This window comes from Lutjanus erythropterus, chromosome 11, assembly GCF_056507025.1.
Source record: "Lutjanus erythropterus isolate fLutEry1 chromosome 11, fLutEry1.hap2, whole genome shotgun sequence".
Classification (NCBI taxonomy): Eukaryota; Metazoa; Chordata; class Actinopteri; order Lutjaniformes; family Lutjanidae; genus Lutjanus; species Lutjanus erythropterus.
In genome coordinates this window covers 31,002,326-31,021,442 of record NC_139327.1, presented here as the reverse complement: position 1 = coordinate 31,021,442, position 19,117 = coordinate 31,002,326, and the positions used below count along the sequence as shown (strand labels likewise).

The following is a 19,117-nucleotide window of genomic DNA, read 5'->3' as shown; positions in this document are numbered from 1 at the left end:
ATTGTGACGGCATAGTCATACTGGACCTTAAAATAAAAAAAAAATTATAATTTCAAAGTCTATAATGAAGGATGTTTTAAAACAGACTGATTGTGTTTTGGGGTTTTTTGAGTAGACATTTGTCTCCAAAGAGCACCTCAATCACGCTCAGTTTGAGTAGAAGCGCTCCTACTAGAGCTACAACAATTAATTTATTAATAAATTATTAAATTAATTGCCAGTTACTTTGATAGTTGGATTAATCTTTTTGAGTTCTTTTTTTTTTTTAAACTCAGATTCCAACTTCTTAAATGCGTATATGATTTCTTTATTCCTTTGTGAAAATAAACTGAACATCTTTGGGTTGAGGGCAAAACAAGATGTGACATTTTACGTGCTAATCGTTAATCAGGAAAACAATCAACAGATGAATCGACTTAATTAATCAATTAATTAATTCACCTTTCCTTTATAGCACTTCTGCTTTCAGTCTTTAAGAAAAAATGTGCACAAAAGTGGCATGAATTGTTTTTGGCAGTGAATACTTGAATTACAGAAAATTGCAAAGCAAAACAATGCAACAGTCAGTAACAGTCCTTTTGTAAAATAATGTAATTTACCACGTAATATTGTGGTAAACAGTGTCACAGTACTGTATGTTTTGAGACATTTTTTATTATGATATTCGATATATTGTGACATCCCTAGTATATAATGTATTGGTTTTCAGCATGTTGAAATTGGGACTAACGGAGTGGTCCCTCTATTAGGGGCTCATTTTCAGTCCATATTGCATTACACAGGCACACCAATCTCTACATGGAAGCTGTCAAATTTGACAAGCAGCCAGACCTTGGGACATATTAGTTTGTCTATGTGTTCATGAGAAAGTACGTGCAGAAGGTGCCCCTATAAGGCTAGAGATATCTAAGAGATTAGATGTGATTAAATGTTCTTCTGTGTCAGTCCAGTGATGCATATCTAGTTGTAGTAGTGCACCTCCATCATGGGAAAGTAGCATGAAGACAGAGAACGAGCCACAGCTCGCAATTAACACTGCAGGGACGTGTGTATTAACGTTGTGGTACATGAAACAGTTTGCCAAGGTGCAGGGACTGATGTGAGACATGTAACTCAATACACTGTTGCCATGCAATCAGTTTAAGAGTGTTGAGATATGGGTTTGGCACTGTTGCTCTGCAGTGTTCTCTCTGGCCAGGTCACTTCAGCAGTTATGACCTACAGAGAGCAGACAGCCCTGATGGAAAACAAGCATTGCTTCATCTCGGTTGTTCTTGCTGTGTTTTGTTAGATATCACACATGCATGGTTTTTGTTTTCACTGCTGGCCTGTGCCATATGTTGTGCCTGTTTAAGCTTTTCAGTAGGGTTTGGACAAAAAAATCGATGCTTTTTGGATTGTGGAATCTAGTTTTATATATATATGTATAATAACTAAAGTTAGGCTGTTAGCTCGATGATAACATATAATAGAAATTCCTATTGGCATGCAAAGGGAAATTAGCATTGCAAAAGCAGCAAAATCCTCTTAACAAATGGATACATTTTACTTCAAATTCTTAACATAAAATGACGTGTGCTCGGACCTTCAGGCGTGTATTTCCTTTGATCTGTGGAAACAGACTGCACTCCAGCCTGCCCAGCTTCAGCAACCTCTAAGGGTCAAAAGTCAATACTGTTTTTGGAAATATGAACCATCTTATACCGTCGTTACAAGCGTATGATTGAACTTTTCCACATGGTCTTGTGTTAAAAGCAAACAAAAATTAGCATTTTTACAGTAAATGAAATTTCAACAAAAGAGTTAAGTGTAAAATCCAGCAGAGTCAAGCCACCTGCAGTGGTTGACAACACCGGGATCAGCAGTGAAACGCTAACTACCCTAAGCTGATACTGTGTCATAGCTGGAGGACAAGCTGCAGGACCTAACAGAAACCTTTATCACACACAGCCGGAAGAACGTCACACAGCCTGGACTGAGGGGATATTTATGTAACTGTCTCTCTGTCTCTGACAAACACTAACACACACTAACACACACACGCACACACGCACACATGCACAGATGTTCCAGTGGCAGAGCAGAGAGAGCGAGGGCTCTTTGAGGTCAGTAAGTTGGCTGTCGTCAGAGTCACTGCAGTCAAGGAAACTTAATTTCTTTGTTGTGACCTCCAGCAGTGTACACCTCTGCCAGGAGCAGCTATGGATGCTTGTGCCTGGCTATTGCATACTTTGTATCACTGTTAGATTAAGATATTTTTATAATTTCTCCTGGAATTGGAGATTATCAACATGTTGATGATGATGAAGATATTTGTAGATGATGCTCAATATCTGTAGAGTTAGAACATGCACTTTTATCTTTAATGTTAACCAGATCTTTAGATCTTCCTCTGGACGTTTAGAAACTTGGTTTATTGTTATGTTTTGCATTATTAGGTCTATCAAACATCCGCCACATTACTCCTAACAACTGTACTTGATGTGCAGTGATAAATTGTAAATTAATGCAAACGTTAAGCACATGATGGTTGTAATGTTAGCTCCTTATCAAGGCTAGCTTGGTTTAGCCAAGTGGTAAAGTTTTGCCTTCATTGAACCACAGAATATTCACTTGTTTGTTTGCATGCACCCCACGATTGTTCAGCAATATTGGGGCTCCATATAATTGACGTTCCAGCAGATTACTCTGCTCACTCTGTGTGTCGCCAGATGCTTCTCCCTGCTTAGCTGCTGTAATGTTAATTTGGCATGTGTGGCAACGTCCCCACCAGAGGGCAACTATTAGCACCGTAATCTTTGTTGTGATTCCATCCGGTAGATACTGGCCTTGAGGCACTGCCCTACTGCCTTGTAATGCCAAGTATTGATAACCCAACTAAGTATTGAACATTCTCAGACTGTGGGAGTGTTCAGGCGAGTACATACTTGAACACTGTCTAACACCTCTAACACCAACTACTTAAGTCGAGCCTGGACACATTCAATTTGGAAACAAATTTATGATGCATGTCTCTGTACTCTTAACAGGGCTCAACAAGAAGGATTACCCGCTAACCAAGGGAAAGTAAAATGCCATGTTGGGCTAGCGTTAAGCAAGTCGCTTGCCCGACTGAGCACATGGTTAAAAAGAAATGAAACTATTTTGAAAATGACATTTTCATTTTCATGCAAAAATAGCTGTTTTCAGAATGGTACGTATGGAGATTTCATGCTTTTGTCAGTTTGTGATCATGTTGAAACTGAATATCTTTGGCTTTTTAATGACAAAATGAGACATTTAATGACATCAACTTGGACTTTACCTACATTCATCAGGAACGTGCATGATAACCCATTGACATTCTTGTAGATCTGAAATGGCACAAAGTTTCAGTTCTTCCTGCTGCCAACTTTGTTTCAATGATCTGTCACAAAACTAACCACTATCCATTACTTTGTAAAGAGGAATCAACATCTGTGAAGTTTCACTTTTAAGAGTCTGGTGTCTTTTAGCTGTTTGTGTTCCTGCTCTTTCTTCTTTGTAAAGAGGACAAATTGTGCATTTAAACATGTGTGCGTTTGAATTTATTGAAGAAGGAGAGATGGAAAGGCAGAGAGAGGGAGCACAATGGAGAGAGGAACAAAAAGAGCGGGATTAAGAAACAGCACATAAACAAATCCCCACTGTCACTGTCTCTTATCACAGAGCTCTCTGGCAGTCAGCAGCCCAGGCTCGCTCGCTCGCTGCTGTTGCTGCCTCTGTAGTGTCCAGCAGCACACAGTGCTCCTGCGATCACCTGACAGTCTCATGTTGTTGTGTGAATTTAGTTCACCGCTATTCTTAGACCTTGCTTTGGCTGAGAGAGGAGAGGAGAGAAGAGAGAGGAATAAAGAGTGAGAGGGAGAGGGCTGGGGAAAGACTGGCAGACTCGCAATGATGCCCAGGTAGGAGTCGCTAACATTTAACCAGGCGTCTGTGCATCCAAGTGGGCATGGTGGTGTTGGTCAACAGAGGTTTGAGAACCATGTTTGTTGTTGTTTGTTTGAAGTTTTGCCTGCTGCCCGAGTGTTGGCAACCTGTGGCTGTTTCCAGCTGGACAGCACTTTCAGTTTGATGTAGCATGGCTGTAGTTTTAAGCGTCAGGCGGTGTGGTGGTGACAGATTGATCCTATCAGTTGAGGTCAATGTTACATAATGAAGAATAATGGGTTTGTGGTGAAGCATGCCTTTTGTCTTTTGGATAAGAAACATCTGTGTGGCATGGGTGGAGTTGTAGTTCAAAGAGTTTCTTTTTTACATATCTGTGATCTTGGATTTGATAACTTTTGCTAAGGAAGTCAGTGATTCATCCAAAAACAGTTAGGCTCCTGCTTGTTGTCTTGTTTTTTTTTTTTAAGTATGGCCAAAATAAAACTGTTGCCAGACATTTTATTTTAAGATCAACAGGTTGTCCAAGGAAATAAATACATGTAGGCTTACATGCGGATATTTTTGATTTTTCATTTTCATTTTTTGGTTCAGACAATCGAGGTCAAAGCAGTGCAAGTATGTAACAGTCATGAAGTCATGTGCTGCTTTTATGAATGACTCCCCTCTTTCTTCTGTCAGCAGCGCTGTGACTGTCACAAGCTCACTGATGGGATACTTCCTCCTTCACTCTCGCTTTGTCTTTCTTTCAAATGCTTTTCTGTCTGTTGCAGATGTTTTTTTGCTTTTCTGTTTTGTATGACCTTTACCCTGATTATCTATGCTCAATTCTGATTTTTTTTTTTTTTGCTCCATTGGTGTTCAGCTGCTTTTTCTTTTGTTGTTCTCAGCTTTTGTTCTTTGTCTCCGTTTGCTGTTGTTGTGAACCCCATCTTTATTTTTGTTCTTTGTCTTTTCTTTACTTGAGGAAAAGTATTTTTCAGTCTCTGTTTGCTGTGTTGGTTTTGTTGTCTTTCTAGCTTTCTGTTCTGTGTTTTTTCTATCTTTTTTGCATCTCCCAGTCTGTGTTTTCTCTCTGTTATGTTTAAAACAAAGGGAGCAGTGAACTTGGTGTCAAATTATGCAGATCTTCTCTGGGCTGAACTGAAAACAACACATTAGGCCGTATCTTATTTTTTGCAATTGTTGCACCCACATTTGGGCGGAGAGTGAAGAAGATAACATAACTTCAAAGCTATGTTATATATAGTTTGTTTAAAAAATAGGGCTGCAACTAATGATTTTCATTGCTGATTAATCTGTCAATTACTTTCTTTATTAATCGATGAGCTGTTTGGTTCATAAAATGTCACAAAATGGCGAAAAGCAAAAGGTGACGTTCTTAAATGTCTTGTTTTTTCCCACAACCCAAAGATGTTCAGTTTGTTGTCATTTAAGAGTAAAGAACCTGGAAAATATTCACATTTAAGAAGGTGGAATCAGAGAATTTGAAAATTACTCAGACTGATTTACAATCAATTAATCATTTCTTTAGTTCAAAATTATATTACTGTAGTATCAAACAAATCATACGAAGATACACAAAAGCTAAACAAAACATCGAAAAGCACCAGCAAACCTCTCATGAAAGGCAGTAGTCCAGTAGCACGGAGGCATGTGACCGACTAAATCGACTGCCTCATGTGTAATCTTACACACAAGTATATGAGCTGAACATCGACCCAGCCCCATACAATGAAATTTGAGCTCATTATGTAGGCCAGGCAGGCATTACGTCACCCGTTTAGCACTTGACTTGGTAAGAGGTTGGGTCTCCCCTTGGATAGGAGTCAGGAGGAGAAAACTGAATATTTTTTTTGCTTGTAAAGTGATGAAACATTCACTTCCATTAACCGTCAGTCGAAACAAAAGAGCAGGAGAACAACATTAGAACAGCCTTTCATAAGCTGAGTAGTATCTTAATCACCCCGTGCAAAAGCCTGGATGGATGTGATTAGATCAGTCGCCAACACGTCTCTGTCTAAAAAGAGTTTGACAGTCAGTCATGTTTCATTGAATTATGGACCACTGCTTGGTTGTCACCACCAGCTTGTGTGTATCAGCGACAATTGTCCCAAGGAAACTGCCACATGTTTGAAAGTCGTGGCAGGAGAAACATCCTCACAGTGGTGACTCTGTTTTTCTCTGAGAATAATGGCAGAAAATATTTCCAAACAACCTGTGGCTAGAACACCAGTAACCTTTTGAACTATACAGAAAGAACCTGCGTGACAGGACATAAAACTTAATTGTCTACAAATGGTCCATGTTTTTGGTTGGTTTGTGAGAACTTGTTACAGGTTTAAGAGGTCAGTAATATTTCACCAACCTCCACGAGGGCCTATCGGAGCCTCCTGAACAGAAGGAGCTGGTGTTACTAGCTGCAAGAGGCAAGAGGCGAACGTTAATCGGAATGTGAGTCGGAGAGAGACAGAGGTGTCAGCCTCCTGAACACCCTGCAGTAAAGACACAAGGGAATTTCTGTTATCCTGCAGTTTCAGTGATGGCTTTGCCTCAGGGCAACCCTTGCACCTCTTCTTCTGTTAGGTTTTTTCATGCCAGAAGACACGTCTCAAAGGAGTTTAACATTTCCTGCATGTGCTTTATGGTTTAATGTTGTATAGCAGAAGAAGGACTCTACTGTGAAGCCACCTCAGGAAGCGTTGACACTTTCAAGGTTCGCTAGTTTTACCAAAGGTTGATTCAGTACTTTCGGCCTGAAAATAGACTTGGACATTTATCTGTAGGCCCACTCATTTTGTTTGGAATGGGTGTCGAGAGCCTGTACTAAATTGGTAGCAGCTCTGGATTTGTCAATATCAAAATACTGATAAGCTCCTGGAAAAACTGTGCTGCTAACTGTATTTATGTAACGCTAATTCGCTCGAATGTAGCCATTAGCGGGAGTGCAGTCAAGAGAGACAGAGGGAGGGCGTGTGTGTAACGTTGTAGCTGGAAACCTAGAAATAAAGTGCAGCATGTGTCCAGTTTAGGCTATTTGTCAGTGAATAGATGCCATAACTTGTCAAGATCCAAGGGGCTTAGCCCTGAAGTTAGTGACAACTCTGCGGACTGACCTTTAAGGCGGACCAGGCCTGTTATTCTTGTTTTGGTTCTTGGTTTGCCCAGGAGGTGACCACAGCCCCTAACCCCCAATTACCCCAGTTAACAGACTATTAAATCTTCACGTCTTTATTTTTTGCATCAAATTATGCTATATAGTATCAAAAAGAGTATCAATAAGTATTGTATCGATAAGCGGTGTCAGTATTGATAAAAATATCCATCTCTAGAAAGTTGTCTTAAACCTTTGCAACAACAAAATAAATATATTTACATTCCTGACAATGTATTGATGGATGGATGAATGATGGCTCTTTCGAACAATAATCTTTTTCTAACTGGCGAGCATAAGACAAGAGTTGCGGTATAATAGGACAATAACACTACCAGAATTTACCAGTCTTTTTTGATACCATTGCAATAAGAAAAGTCCTGGGCACAAAAAATAGGATGATTGCTTTAAACCTCATTAAAGATTAACGTCTTTCACACAATGTTGTGTGTATGTACAGAAATTGTCAGTGAGGACTGTCAGGTTTTCCTTCAAGTGAAATTTCAGGCAGGGAATTTTCGACTTAACTGAACTGAGGTCTTGAATGAGCTCTTAGAGCCTTTGCTTTTTTCAGCTTCAGTGCTTTCGATACTATCAAGTATTAGTTTTATGTTGTTTTAAAACATGTAGTACTGAAAACGTACTGAGGCATCAATGATTTCGGCAACCTAACAGTATACGTGATATATTTTAGCAGTTTGCAGACATGCCTGGAGGCGCAACTTTGCAGCAGCATGCATTTACTGAAATGTGGCTCCTTGTGTTAAATGCCAACAAGGCCTAATTTAAATTCAGGTGGTGGTTTTGGTCCATATTGGAAGGCACTGCTTCTGGCAAGTAAACACAAAGTGAGCGAAAGGATCGGATGTTGGAGATGTTTCCACTCAGAAATTGTGAACTAGCTCATAGTATAACATTTCCCCAAAAAAGCAACTCTTTTTTATTACTGCCTCTAAAGGCCCCATCAGACAAATGACTTTGGTTTGACAGCTTAACACTGCAGCAGGTTGCAGCATGTGACTCCCTTCCCCCTGCTCCCCTGCACGACTGAACAGTCTCACCTCCAAGAATGCTGGTCATACTTTGACACCAGTGTTTGGTAAATAGTAGCTCGCATGCATGAGAATGTACACAATAGACTTCCTGTCTCACACACACACACATGTAAACTAACACACGTCCAGACCCACTGACCAACGATGTAATGCTGTTTTTTAATGTCGGCTTGTTTGCGCTGGTTTGTTGGCAGGTGAAATGGACTTAACTGTTCCTTTTCCACCCCTCCATACCAACCCATTTACTATAAACACTTGCGTTTAGGGATGCTTCCCGCTCCCCAATAAAAGGCTATAATTAGGTCCAACTCTGTGTCCATCTGCCTGACCCATCTATCCCACAGATCAGACAGAAATCCTCGACTGTCTATCTGTTGGTCCAATCCCCTGTCATCTTTATAGCCCCTACTAAATCAACCAGGGGACCTAGTTTCCCCAGGAGCAGAGGTGACTGCCAGAGCTCAGTGAAGGCCTGCTTCTGTCCGCCATGCAACAACATCCTTCTCTATATTACCTGAGATGACCAGCATTAATAAGATGAGCTGAATGAAACCTCGGGTTACCTAGCAACTGCTATGGAGCTGAGGCTGCCAGTAAAAACAGCTTAACTGTTACTTAACTGTTGCACAGTATTTCCTGCCAGAAGAAAAGCACCAGTACTTATGTCTATAACAGTTTCAATTCTAATATCCTAAAATATCCAATATGGCTAAAACTAGTATCCATTGTTTTTAAATGGCTCTTGAGTTGTTTTAAGGACAGTCTTTGTAGTAACTTGAACTTATTTATTTTAGAAGACATCACCTTGTGCTTTTGGAAAACACGGATCTACATTTTTCACCATTTTCAACAGATTAATTGATGATGAAGACAATCCTCAGTTGCAGTCCTAGCTGGAAAGGAAAGGAAAGGAAAGGAAAGGAAAGGAAAGGAAAGGAAAGGAAAGGAAAGGAAAGGAAAGAGTGATCAAAATTTTCTGACATTTTATGGACCAAACAACTAATAAAGTATTTGAAAAAAGATTGACAAAATAATCAATAATTAAAATAATAGTTGCAGTTGCAGCCCCAATGGACACACGGATGCAGTCTGACAGATAATTCAAAAACTAATCAGTTGGTTACGGTTAAGTACTAATAGTGACTCAACTCACCTCGTGGGGCTGCAGACTGGTTATACTGGGTGACTGTCACATGTGTAACTATGTGAATGCAGAGCAGGGAGGAGCTGCAAACAATATAGCACAAGCATATATTCCCTGGAGTGTCTCGAGTAGCTGCTTGCTTTGAGTACACTGCAATTGTCACATGGCGGTTGGGTAGTAGGTTGTCTTGGCATATATTCATTGCTCCCCACTGGTTGAGGTATGAGATGGATGAATGGTAGCTATGGCATGGAGTCTGTTGGCGCTGCCATGCCCTATGGGAGGGATGACGGCTTTAACAGATTTTTTTTTCTAAGTTTGGCAGTACATCATTTCAGCTTTTTCCCTCCTGCTCAGTGTTGACAGTGTTTTGGTCATATCAGTATCTGGCAAACACCATGCGGAAATTGGGTACTTGGAACTCCACTAAGGCTTAAATATGCTACACAAAAAATCAGTTATTAACTACTAAGCGCCAGCTCTAAAAGGGATCTCTGCATATGTGGAAAAAGCTTTATAAAACCTTTTGTGGCTCCTAAGTAAGCTGTGAACAATCTGATAAATTGTTTTAGGTCAGGTGTCTGCAACCTGCAGCCATTTCTCCTCTCCAGTGGCTCCCTGTGGCTTTAACAAAGACAACAAGTTTTTATATTTTGTGACAAAAATGTGCTTCATAGCCTGCAATTATGGCTCAGTGGCTTTTCCTCTAAAGTTTGCAGGTGGCTGGTCTTGAGTATTACTTGGCTAACAATGGATGCTAAATCCAAAACAATAAGTCTCAGAGGAAAATATAAATATAGCTTGCTCCTCATGTCTGCTTTAGGCTAATAGCCACGACTAATACAACTGAATCTTTAAGTGATCAAGTTGCATTGTGGGTAATGTAGGCATCAGGGTTTTCAGAAAGATGAAGAATGCATGTAGTAACAAAGATGATATCTCTAGTTCAGCTGTATCAGTTTTGTGACTTTTTTTGTTGTGTTTGACAGTGGTGGCTCTAGTCTGAGTTTCCATATACACGGTTAGTTATTCTGATGTGCCAAGTGTTTTGCTTTTAACAAATCATAGGGTTCATTGAACATAGAGGCCATACCTTGGCCAAAGTAGACCATTTCACTATTTGTAATGTCTGAAAATGTCAGAAAAAGTGTTACATGAAAGGAAAGTGACCCAAATATTTGCCTTTGTGACAGGTATGAGGTTGCACAAAGTGCTCAGTACCAAAAAAACAACTTTTTTAAACTCTTTGATGTTGAGACAAAGTAGGGCTGGGCAATATGGTTTCTAGGCTAAATGACATCTCAATATTTTAAGGCAATGCCACAATATACAATATATCTTGATATACGCATTTTCTCTAAAATAATAGATGCAGTGAAGGAGGACTGGCACACAGAGAACAAAGAAGGTTCAAATTTGAGTCTCGATTTTGGATGTTTCTTAATAAATTCATTGCAGGGCTGTATAGACAGTGAAACGTGCATAGAGTGCAGAATTACAAACATTTCAGACCACGTTGGACTTTCTTTGGTGCAGATCTGCACCAGAGTAGAGGGAGACCAGAGAACTAACAAAGTACAGTTTTTGAACGGTGCAGTTCAGTCCTTGTGAAGCTCTAAAATAACACGCCTTAAATTATTGATATCAGTATAATATTGATATTTTGGCCATCCCCAAGACAAGGTAAAGAATTTAGTCAGTGTTCAGTAATCAGATTCATAATTTAAAAACGTTGGCATTGGAAGTGGGTAAAGTTGTGTTGTTCCACGGCTTCTTTCAGTACTATGATACACCAGATTGTTTTGGAAGTTTTTTTACTGTAGCATGACCTCATTGTCTCGACTGTACAAATTTCCTGGTGTAAACACTCTTAGAAATGCTTGAAAGATTTTTGAAGATTGTGTGAGATGTTTCTTCATTTTTCCCATTCACTGTTTCATCTCACTGATCTCTGCTGCTCTATCAGTTTGTTTGTAAAAGTGCGTTATTTTCTCTCGCCCTGCCACCTTTTTTATCCTCCTCTCATCCGTCTGTTCTTCCCTCCATCTAGCTGGCCAATCCCCCAGCTGGAGCCCAGTCAGATCAGGCTGATAGTCTACCAGGACTGTGAGAGGCGCGGCAGAAATGTCCTCTTCGACTCCAATGCCAAAAAAAGGGGCACAGAGGAAACCCCCATCACCGTGAGTCACATGTTTCTTTTGGTGTGTGTATGTTGTCATTCAGAACCCATCCATGGTTTTGCAGATGGAAATGAAAAGATGCTGTCTTTTCCAGGTTTTTTTGTAATATCAGGGCTTCCCTTAATAGGAAAAGAGATGTAAAATGGGTCAGAAAATGATCAGATTTCACCTTCCTGAACAGCTATATATTGTCCTGTTGTGCCTGTTTATTACACTTTGCCTTCATTAGGTTTGTTCAGTCACAGTACCATCATTTCTTTTTCGTTTAATTCAGTCCGAGGTAGAATTTAACAGGTTTTCATAACTTAAATTTGGTGTGAGCATAGATAAGCGCAGAGGTGTGACTTGAAACAAAAGTCATGTGACTGTTCCATGACGCCCAAAGGACGCAAGCTGCACCTTATCCTGCTTATTGTGCAGGACGCCTCACTGCCCCACAGTGAACGTCATCTGACTGAATCAGATGTTTATATGCTTTATTTCCTTACTGTGAAAGGACATCTGTGAATGATAGGATTTAACAAAAACTGGAGCATCTGCGGTTTTATTTTCCCTGCATTTTCTAAAACAAAAAGCCCAGTCTATGAATGACACATCCAAGTTTCAGGGCAGGGCTGAAGGCAGATATCACCTTGAAATTCTGACTATGCAATGTCAGACAGGTTGTATATTTATGTGTGTCCAACTCTGCATTGGTTGGTTGTCAACACACCCATGTCAGCCAGTGAGACGTGATGATAACAACTGTTTTACTACACCGTAGCTGTCTTTATCAGGGTGTGTGCAACAATAGCTTTAAACATATCAATTAAGTGTTTTGACTGCCAGCTGTGGGTGTATTGCTGCTCCCATACTTCACCTGTCAGCTGACTTTTCCACCATTCTGTTTTTCCTTTTTAATTTTGAATAACACACCTAATATTTTCATAACGCTGCCGTGTGTTCCTGTCTGACCCTGCTGACCGGTTTGTTCTGGTGCTCTTATCTCCAATAATAATAGCCTCAGCTGACAGCCCATGTGTAAGCAGCATTCTTTCATCCTCACATGACAGCCGTGTCACTCGCTGTCTGTCGTTCTCTCTGTCTGTCTTCATCTGTCTCTGCTCCGGTCTCACCCTCTTCAAAAATTTCCTTCCATTCTGTATCTTGCTTTTGTCTCTCCTCTCTGTCTTTCTGTCTCTTTAATGTCCTGTTTATTGTCCTCTGCTTCTATATGTTAATCTGGTTATCTTGGTCTTGATCTCTGTAATCTTTTATAATTCACTATCCACCTTTCTTTATCCTTTACCTGTCTGCCTTTCTGTCTACTGTCTGTCTACCCATTTCTAATCCTCTCTTTCACTCTTAAAATCTCACAGTTGCGCTCAATTTATCTTCCTCTCTTCTTGAATCTCTCATTACCGGTTGAGCTTTCTTTCTACCTCAGGCCTATTCCTTGTTTTCCTTCCCTTCTCTCTAGATCTGCAACAACTAATTGCTTTTTTGTCAACTATTAAATTAATCACCAATTATTTTGAAAATCAACTATTTGGTTTGAGTAAAAAATCTGTGATTTCAGCTTCTTAAAGTGAATATTTTCCTTGTTTTTTTAACTCCTTCGTGACAGTAAACTGAAATTTTTTGGGTTGTGGACAACAAAAGGCATTTGAGGATGAAATCTTGGACTTTGAAAAAGAACAATCAACATTTTCGACCATTTTCTGACATTTTTTGATCAAGTAATTGCTTGATTAATTGAGAAAATGATCAACAGATTAAAATGCAATGAAAATAATAATTAGTTGTAGCCCCTTTTCTCCGTGCCATACACTACTTTTCTTTGTAATACCTTGTAGTTTCTTAAGTTTCTCACTTTTCACTTCTATATCCCTCCTGTCTGTCTTTTTCTCTCATTATTGTCACTCCCACTTCCTTCTCACCCGCCTGTTTAACCTTTTTTTTTTACCGCCTCTTTTCTACTGACCAGGTTTCCTCTGTCTGCTCTCATCTGTCTGTCCATCTGCCTCATTATCATGTCCGTAACCTTGCCGTCACACTGAGCCACACAGACACACACTCCTGACATTGAAAAATTGGACTGTCTGTTCTGTTTGCTCAACTTTCTCAGCTCATACACGTGAATTTGAAGCCCTACATTTGAATTGGACTGGTGCCAGATAAAGACAAGTTATGTAGTGTGTGTGCGTCTTAACGCACTGATACTTGTTTGAAACAAGGCTGCACAATTAATCGCAATATCTTCAAAATTGCAATGTGGTCAAGTGCAATATCCAGATTATAGAATCAGAACCAAATTGTAATTGTTTGAAAAAGGAAAAATGAGTGCGAGAACATTATGAGGTACTGTAGTGCTGCAGAGACGCCATGGCCTATAAATTCTGTTCTCCAGATGAGAGAAAACATGTTTCTTTAGCACAGACCTCAATAAATGTCACATCATCATGATTTCAATATATGTCAGTATTTTTGGTGCATTCTGCACTGTTAGGGCTTTGCAAGCCACTGTGTGACTTCTATCACATGATGGCTGTTTTTTTTGTTGGTGGTGTTTTTTTTTTTTGTTTTTTTTTTTTTGTTTTTTTTTCCAGGGAATTTTTTTCAAAGAGATCAACAGCAGGAGCAAGCAAAGCACAGAGGGTCAGAGAGAAAATTAGGAATAGAGAAACAAGGCATGAACAGAGATGCATGGGATGGGTGGGAACGAGTTGAGAATGAAGAAAAGAAAGGGGGCTGGGAAAGATTAACATGCAAGGACAGAGATATGGAGAAGAAATCTAGTCCAGGAAAGAAAAATGCATTAAAAGAGAGAAAGAAAGCTGCAGGAAATAGAGAGGGATGAAGTTGGAGTGGGGGAGGGAGGGAGGGTGAGGGAGGGAGGGAGGGAATGATTGCAGTGCTGCTCGATCACGAGTTCCCGAAAGAGTCATATGACTGGCAGTCACATGCTGCTGGCCTCTGTGTACACACCTCACATTGCACTGCAGCAAGCGGACACACACACCCATGTACACACTGAAACATGCTTGCTCAGAGTCAGCGTGGCTTCATTAGCATGAATGCGTGTGTGTGTGTGTGAATAAAAAATGTGCACAGTAATTTGCATACATGTCTAGAGTGTTTGCTGATGTACTTTTAAACCAATATCCTTTCCTTCTCTGCCTGTTTTCTCATTTTGTTTCTCTTTGTCTCCTTTTTCCCTTCCTTTCTCCTCCTCCCTTACATTGGCAGCAACAGTGGTTTCAAGTGAGCCATTACCAGAGCCTAGCTAAAACACACACACACACACACACACCCTCCCTCCCTCCCTCCCCCTCTGCTCCCCACCCTCCCAAATGCATTCCTCTTGAATAGTCTGCCAAGTTGAGAAGGCACATGACACAGGCTGATTGAGCTCACATTGCTTTTAGTTTGCTGTTTACATGAGTGCCTCTGGGTTAGGTTTCTATGGTTTTTGACCAGAACAGTTCAACTTTACTGATGTTTTTCCATTAAGAAGTTCACTAGATACAGGGCGGTGACCTTTTATGTTTTTTAGAACTTGTTAAAATGTCGGGGCATCGGGGTGAAAGTAGACAGAAAATGTGACATTTTTATAGGTGAAGGCTGCTCTCATTGTGTTTATGTTAGCAGAGGCATCCATAACTGAAATCTCCCTGCAGTAAACTCATGACTTTATCTATTCCCATGTGAATGGGCTGTTCCCACATCGTACAAACCTTTTAGGAACTAAACACATAAGTGTCTGCATGTGTCTTGGCGATTTCATATAAATATGCACAAAATGGCTTCCAGCTCATTTTTGTTGCATTAATTGTTGCACATTTTTGTTTTGTTGTCAGTTAATGAGGAAGAAAAGTAAATAAACAAAACCGACTTTAAAAGGAGAGGGGGAGAGCATTTTTGTAGGCTTCTCTATATTAAAAAGGAAAAGGAAAAAAACACTTGGTTGTTGAAATGATGGAAGTGGCTGGTATGCTTTGTACTCCAGTTTATGTTTTCGGAGGCTGATTAAGTTTGTTTATAGCCTTCATATGTTCAAACAAAGCAGAAAAAGTTGTGCTTTTTCATCATTAAAGTGGAAATAGACAACATTATGAAGTAAATTGCATAATGTAATGGCTATAAAAAAATGGCACCATCCACATTTAGTCTGGTTCCCTATAAGCCCTGCTTTTACTATGCAAACCCAGGAAAATGTCTCTATAGTCTATAATAATAAACAAATTCATGCTTTTTCTCTTAATGTTTTCACCTCACATTACTGGTTAGCCCTCCACCCAATGCCAATCCCTGCTGATGCGAAGCAGTAATGTTAATCAAACTACGTTATTTCTATGCAAAGCACAGCATTACAGTAGTGTATATCTGTTCTCAAATTCAATATAAAATCGTGTCAATTTCATTTTACCTCCTCAGTAAACGTGCTTCTTTCTTCTCCCTCATTTCCAAAGTGGTGTTTATCATTTTTTTCAAGGAGCTAGGCTGTGACTTGGAAATGGAAAGCGATGCAGTGTTGTGTGGAAATTTGTTCCCCCATCAGATAGAGTTTCCTGCCGCGGTGCCCTCTACAGTTGAGGGGTAGGTCATGGTTAGGAATAGCAAAGTAAGGTAAGGGGGGACCTATATTGACAGGGATACAGATTTCAACGGTTGTTGTCTTTGCCACAGTTGGACAACAATACCATTTCAAAGCACTAGAGGGCTGAGAGCTTGTCTTTTTCCACTTTAAGTCAAACTCTAGAAACTCAAATCTATGTGGGAATAAAATAAGGATTATGCCTTTATATGAGTTAAAGTATTGTTTTCTGATGTAACCTCTGCAGAGTTCAGTGAGCCTATGTTCAGTTCATGACATTTGGCCGATAATATCTTTGTTTTTTTTTTCACCCTGCAGAGCACTGAGGGCCAGGTTAAGATGTTCGGGAAATGCTGCCAGCTCCGTCCTACAGGAGGCAGCAGCAGTTCCCTGGACAGCTCCTCCTCCTGCGCCTCCGAAACCAAGGAAACCAAGGAGCAGGGCCTGCGCTTCCAGGTAACACATATCTGACGTTTGCTTGTAGACTGATACAGGATTTCTGGGACTTTTTTCTGATAATGATATTAGGGAGCAAGACAATTCTGATATTGAACTTTCACCGGTATTTTTAATCATTATAAGTAACTATACATGAAAAATAATGCATGCAAAATTTACATATTTATTCCTCTGTAGTAATGCATTTGTATATCCATACATTTCCGTACATCCTCCTCTCCTCTCCTCACCAGGGTTCGAGGTGTTCGTCCGATGTGGTAATGCTGGGAGAAATGATGTTCGGCTCTGTGGCCATGAGCTACAAAGGTTCCACGCTAAAAATCCACCAGATCAGGTAAGAAGAAGAAGAACGATGTAGCAATGGCTGAAGCTAGCATTACGTTTTTTGTCAATTTAATATGGAGATTAAACAGCTGTAGTGAAAAAAGGCATAATGATAAAATTACCCTGACTTTTAGTACTGTATTTTCAGATTATTTTTTTAAATTTGTGGTTTAAATGTGGGATAAATTAAGTGAAAAAAGAAGGGGAGGAGATGAGAGGAGCAAGAAAGAAAAGTAGAAGTTGTGAATTGAGGTAAATGAAGTTGTATGTGAAAGACACACTCAGCATGCATGCTAACAATCTTCATCTCTGTGCTATCGTCATATCAGATCGCCGCCTCAGCTGATGCTGAGTAAGGTCTTCACTGCCAGGACGGGAGGCAGTGTGTACGGCAGCCTCAACACGTAAGCGCGCACACACACACGCTTATCAACACATACACCCACCCACTCCTTGCTCTGATTCCTGTGGCAACTTCCTCCACTGTCCCTCTCTCCACGTCTCCATCTGTCTCAGTTATGCTGTAAATTACTTTTGTTTATATCAACCTGGGATCATGTTTCTCTGTCTGTTTCTTAGTGCCTGTCAGACTATATTCAGTTGTTTTGTTGTGGTATATATTTTTTTTTCTCCAAAGTACATGTAATTGTGTTGTGGATACATGTTTTAAAATCATCCACACGATCTCTGTTTAATCTCCCACAGGTTACAGGACAGCCTGGAGTTCATTGGACAGGACAGCAACACCCTGAGGCCTGATCAAAACACCGGGCCCAACAGTCTCCTAGGGAACATAGGTAACCACAGAAACCCTGCGCCACACCATGACATGACACCCTCCTGTTTCCTTTCAGTTCATTTATCAATTGTAAGTAGGAAGTGGGTGGTTTTCATTTTGATCATAGTCAGACACTAAGTATAGTTACTTTCTTATTGAAAGAGCTTGTATGACTTCATATTTATATCTTATTTAATTTCTTATGTTGCTTCAATAACTTTTCATTGCATATAACATCTTTGGAGTATAACTCCCTAATGATTTCATCCAGTAATTGGATGAACTTTTGTTTAGCTTAAGTGCAACTTGAATATCTTTTTTTGTTTGTTTAGTTTACACAGATGAAGTGTGTTGAAAGAACTGTGAGGAAGCAGCTGATTTTTGCTTCTCTCTTTCTGACTCTTTAACATTCCTGTTTGAATACAAACCAGGCCGGTTAGACTCCGCCAACAGCTCTCTCTTAGTGCTCCCCTGCACTGAACTCGTGAGCCGTTGGAAGACTTTCAAACTGGCCTCGCAAGCACAAGTTTTCTCTGCAAATTAGCAGAAACAACTGTTATCCTATAAAACACTCTGCTTATCTGTGCTGTGACTCATCTGGTGCTTCCCTGAAAGTCATTGTGATACTCATGGTGAAACTCAGTTTGTCAGATTGAGTAGATGGTTTACACAAACACACTTCAAGTTTGGTTTAGAGTATAAGAGAATATAAATATATAGAACTGTTGGTAAGTTCTGCCCTTTTGTGGATTGTCTCTGTCATCCTCACAGAAAATAGAAATATGATCAACTTGTACACATCAGACATGTAAAGCGTGTCATAATTTAACTTTATAATAAGCTGTATTTTCTGAGTGATACCAACATTCTTGTTGAATGACCGACCGATGTACCAGATGATGCTCATTATTTCATTTCAGACTAAAAACCTCCTGTAACTCAGTTGTTTGAAGATGGTCCAACGACAGGAGGCAGCTTGCTTTCCTCCTAACTCATTTCACTAACCATGGTTCATGTTTTTTTGTCTCTTTCCCCTCTTCCTCCCTTTCTTCTTTTCCATGTTTTTGTTTGTGCTGCGCAGGATTCTCTCAGCTCTGCAGCCCTCGACGGGCCCTCTCTGAACAGGGTCCTCTGCGCCTCATCAAGAGCGCATCTTTCTTTTCAGGTTGGCGCTTAAAACTGGCCCACGACTGATGTGTGCCAGTTGCATGCGTGTGTGTAGGCTGTAGCTGCGGTAGTAGTAGCGGTTGCACAGGCCTTGACTCAGCGGCACTGCATGCCTGTGTGGTGATTCTTGCACTAGAAGTGGTAGCAGTAGTCATAGCATGCAATATCACAGCATGACTGCAAATACCTTGGGTCAGATAGAAGCTGCAGGAAGCTGGTGGGTTCCACCAGACATGTTTAGTATGTTCCCCTCCAAAAACAAAAGGATGTCTTAGCTTAAATTAGTTTATTTGGGCAGGTGAGAACATTTGGTATTCAAAGCTAGAAAGCACCACATAACTGCAAAGATGCAGTAATTTACCCTGCTTTAA

The 19,117-nt window shown here is 40.2% G+C and overlaps 1 protein-coding gene across 3 annotated transcripts in view; it reads left to right on the top strand.

The window, feature by feature from the left end:
• Positions 1-19,117, top strand: part of fnip1 (folliculin interacting protein 1) — a 56,906-nt gene that overhangs the window by 9,181 nt on the left and 28,608 nt on the right. Inside the window, exons 1-7 of one of the 3 annotated variants that reach the window (XM_084729944.1) lie at positions 3,842-3,926; positions 11,313-11,442; positions 16,337-16,474; positions 16,711-16,811; positions 17,131-17,205; positions 17,507-17,598; positions 18,661-18,744. In XM_084729944.1, coding sequence (XP_084586070.1) covers positions 3,916-3,926; positions 11,313-11,442; positions 16,337-16,474; positions 16,711-16,811; positions 17,131-17,205; positions 17,507-17,598; positions 18,661-18,744 — 631 coding nt within the window. In that variant the 5' untranslated portion in view covers positions 3,842-3,915. Of the gene's footprint in view, positions 1-3,841; positions 3,927-11,312; positions 11,443-16,336; positions 16,475-16,710; positions 16,812-17,130; positions 17,206-17,506; positions 17,599-18,660; positions 18,745-19,117 lie in introns of those variants that run through there. The other 2 variants (XM_084729942.1, XM_084729945.1) reach the window with 2 other exon arrangements.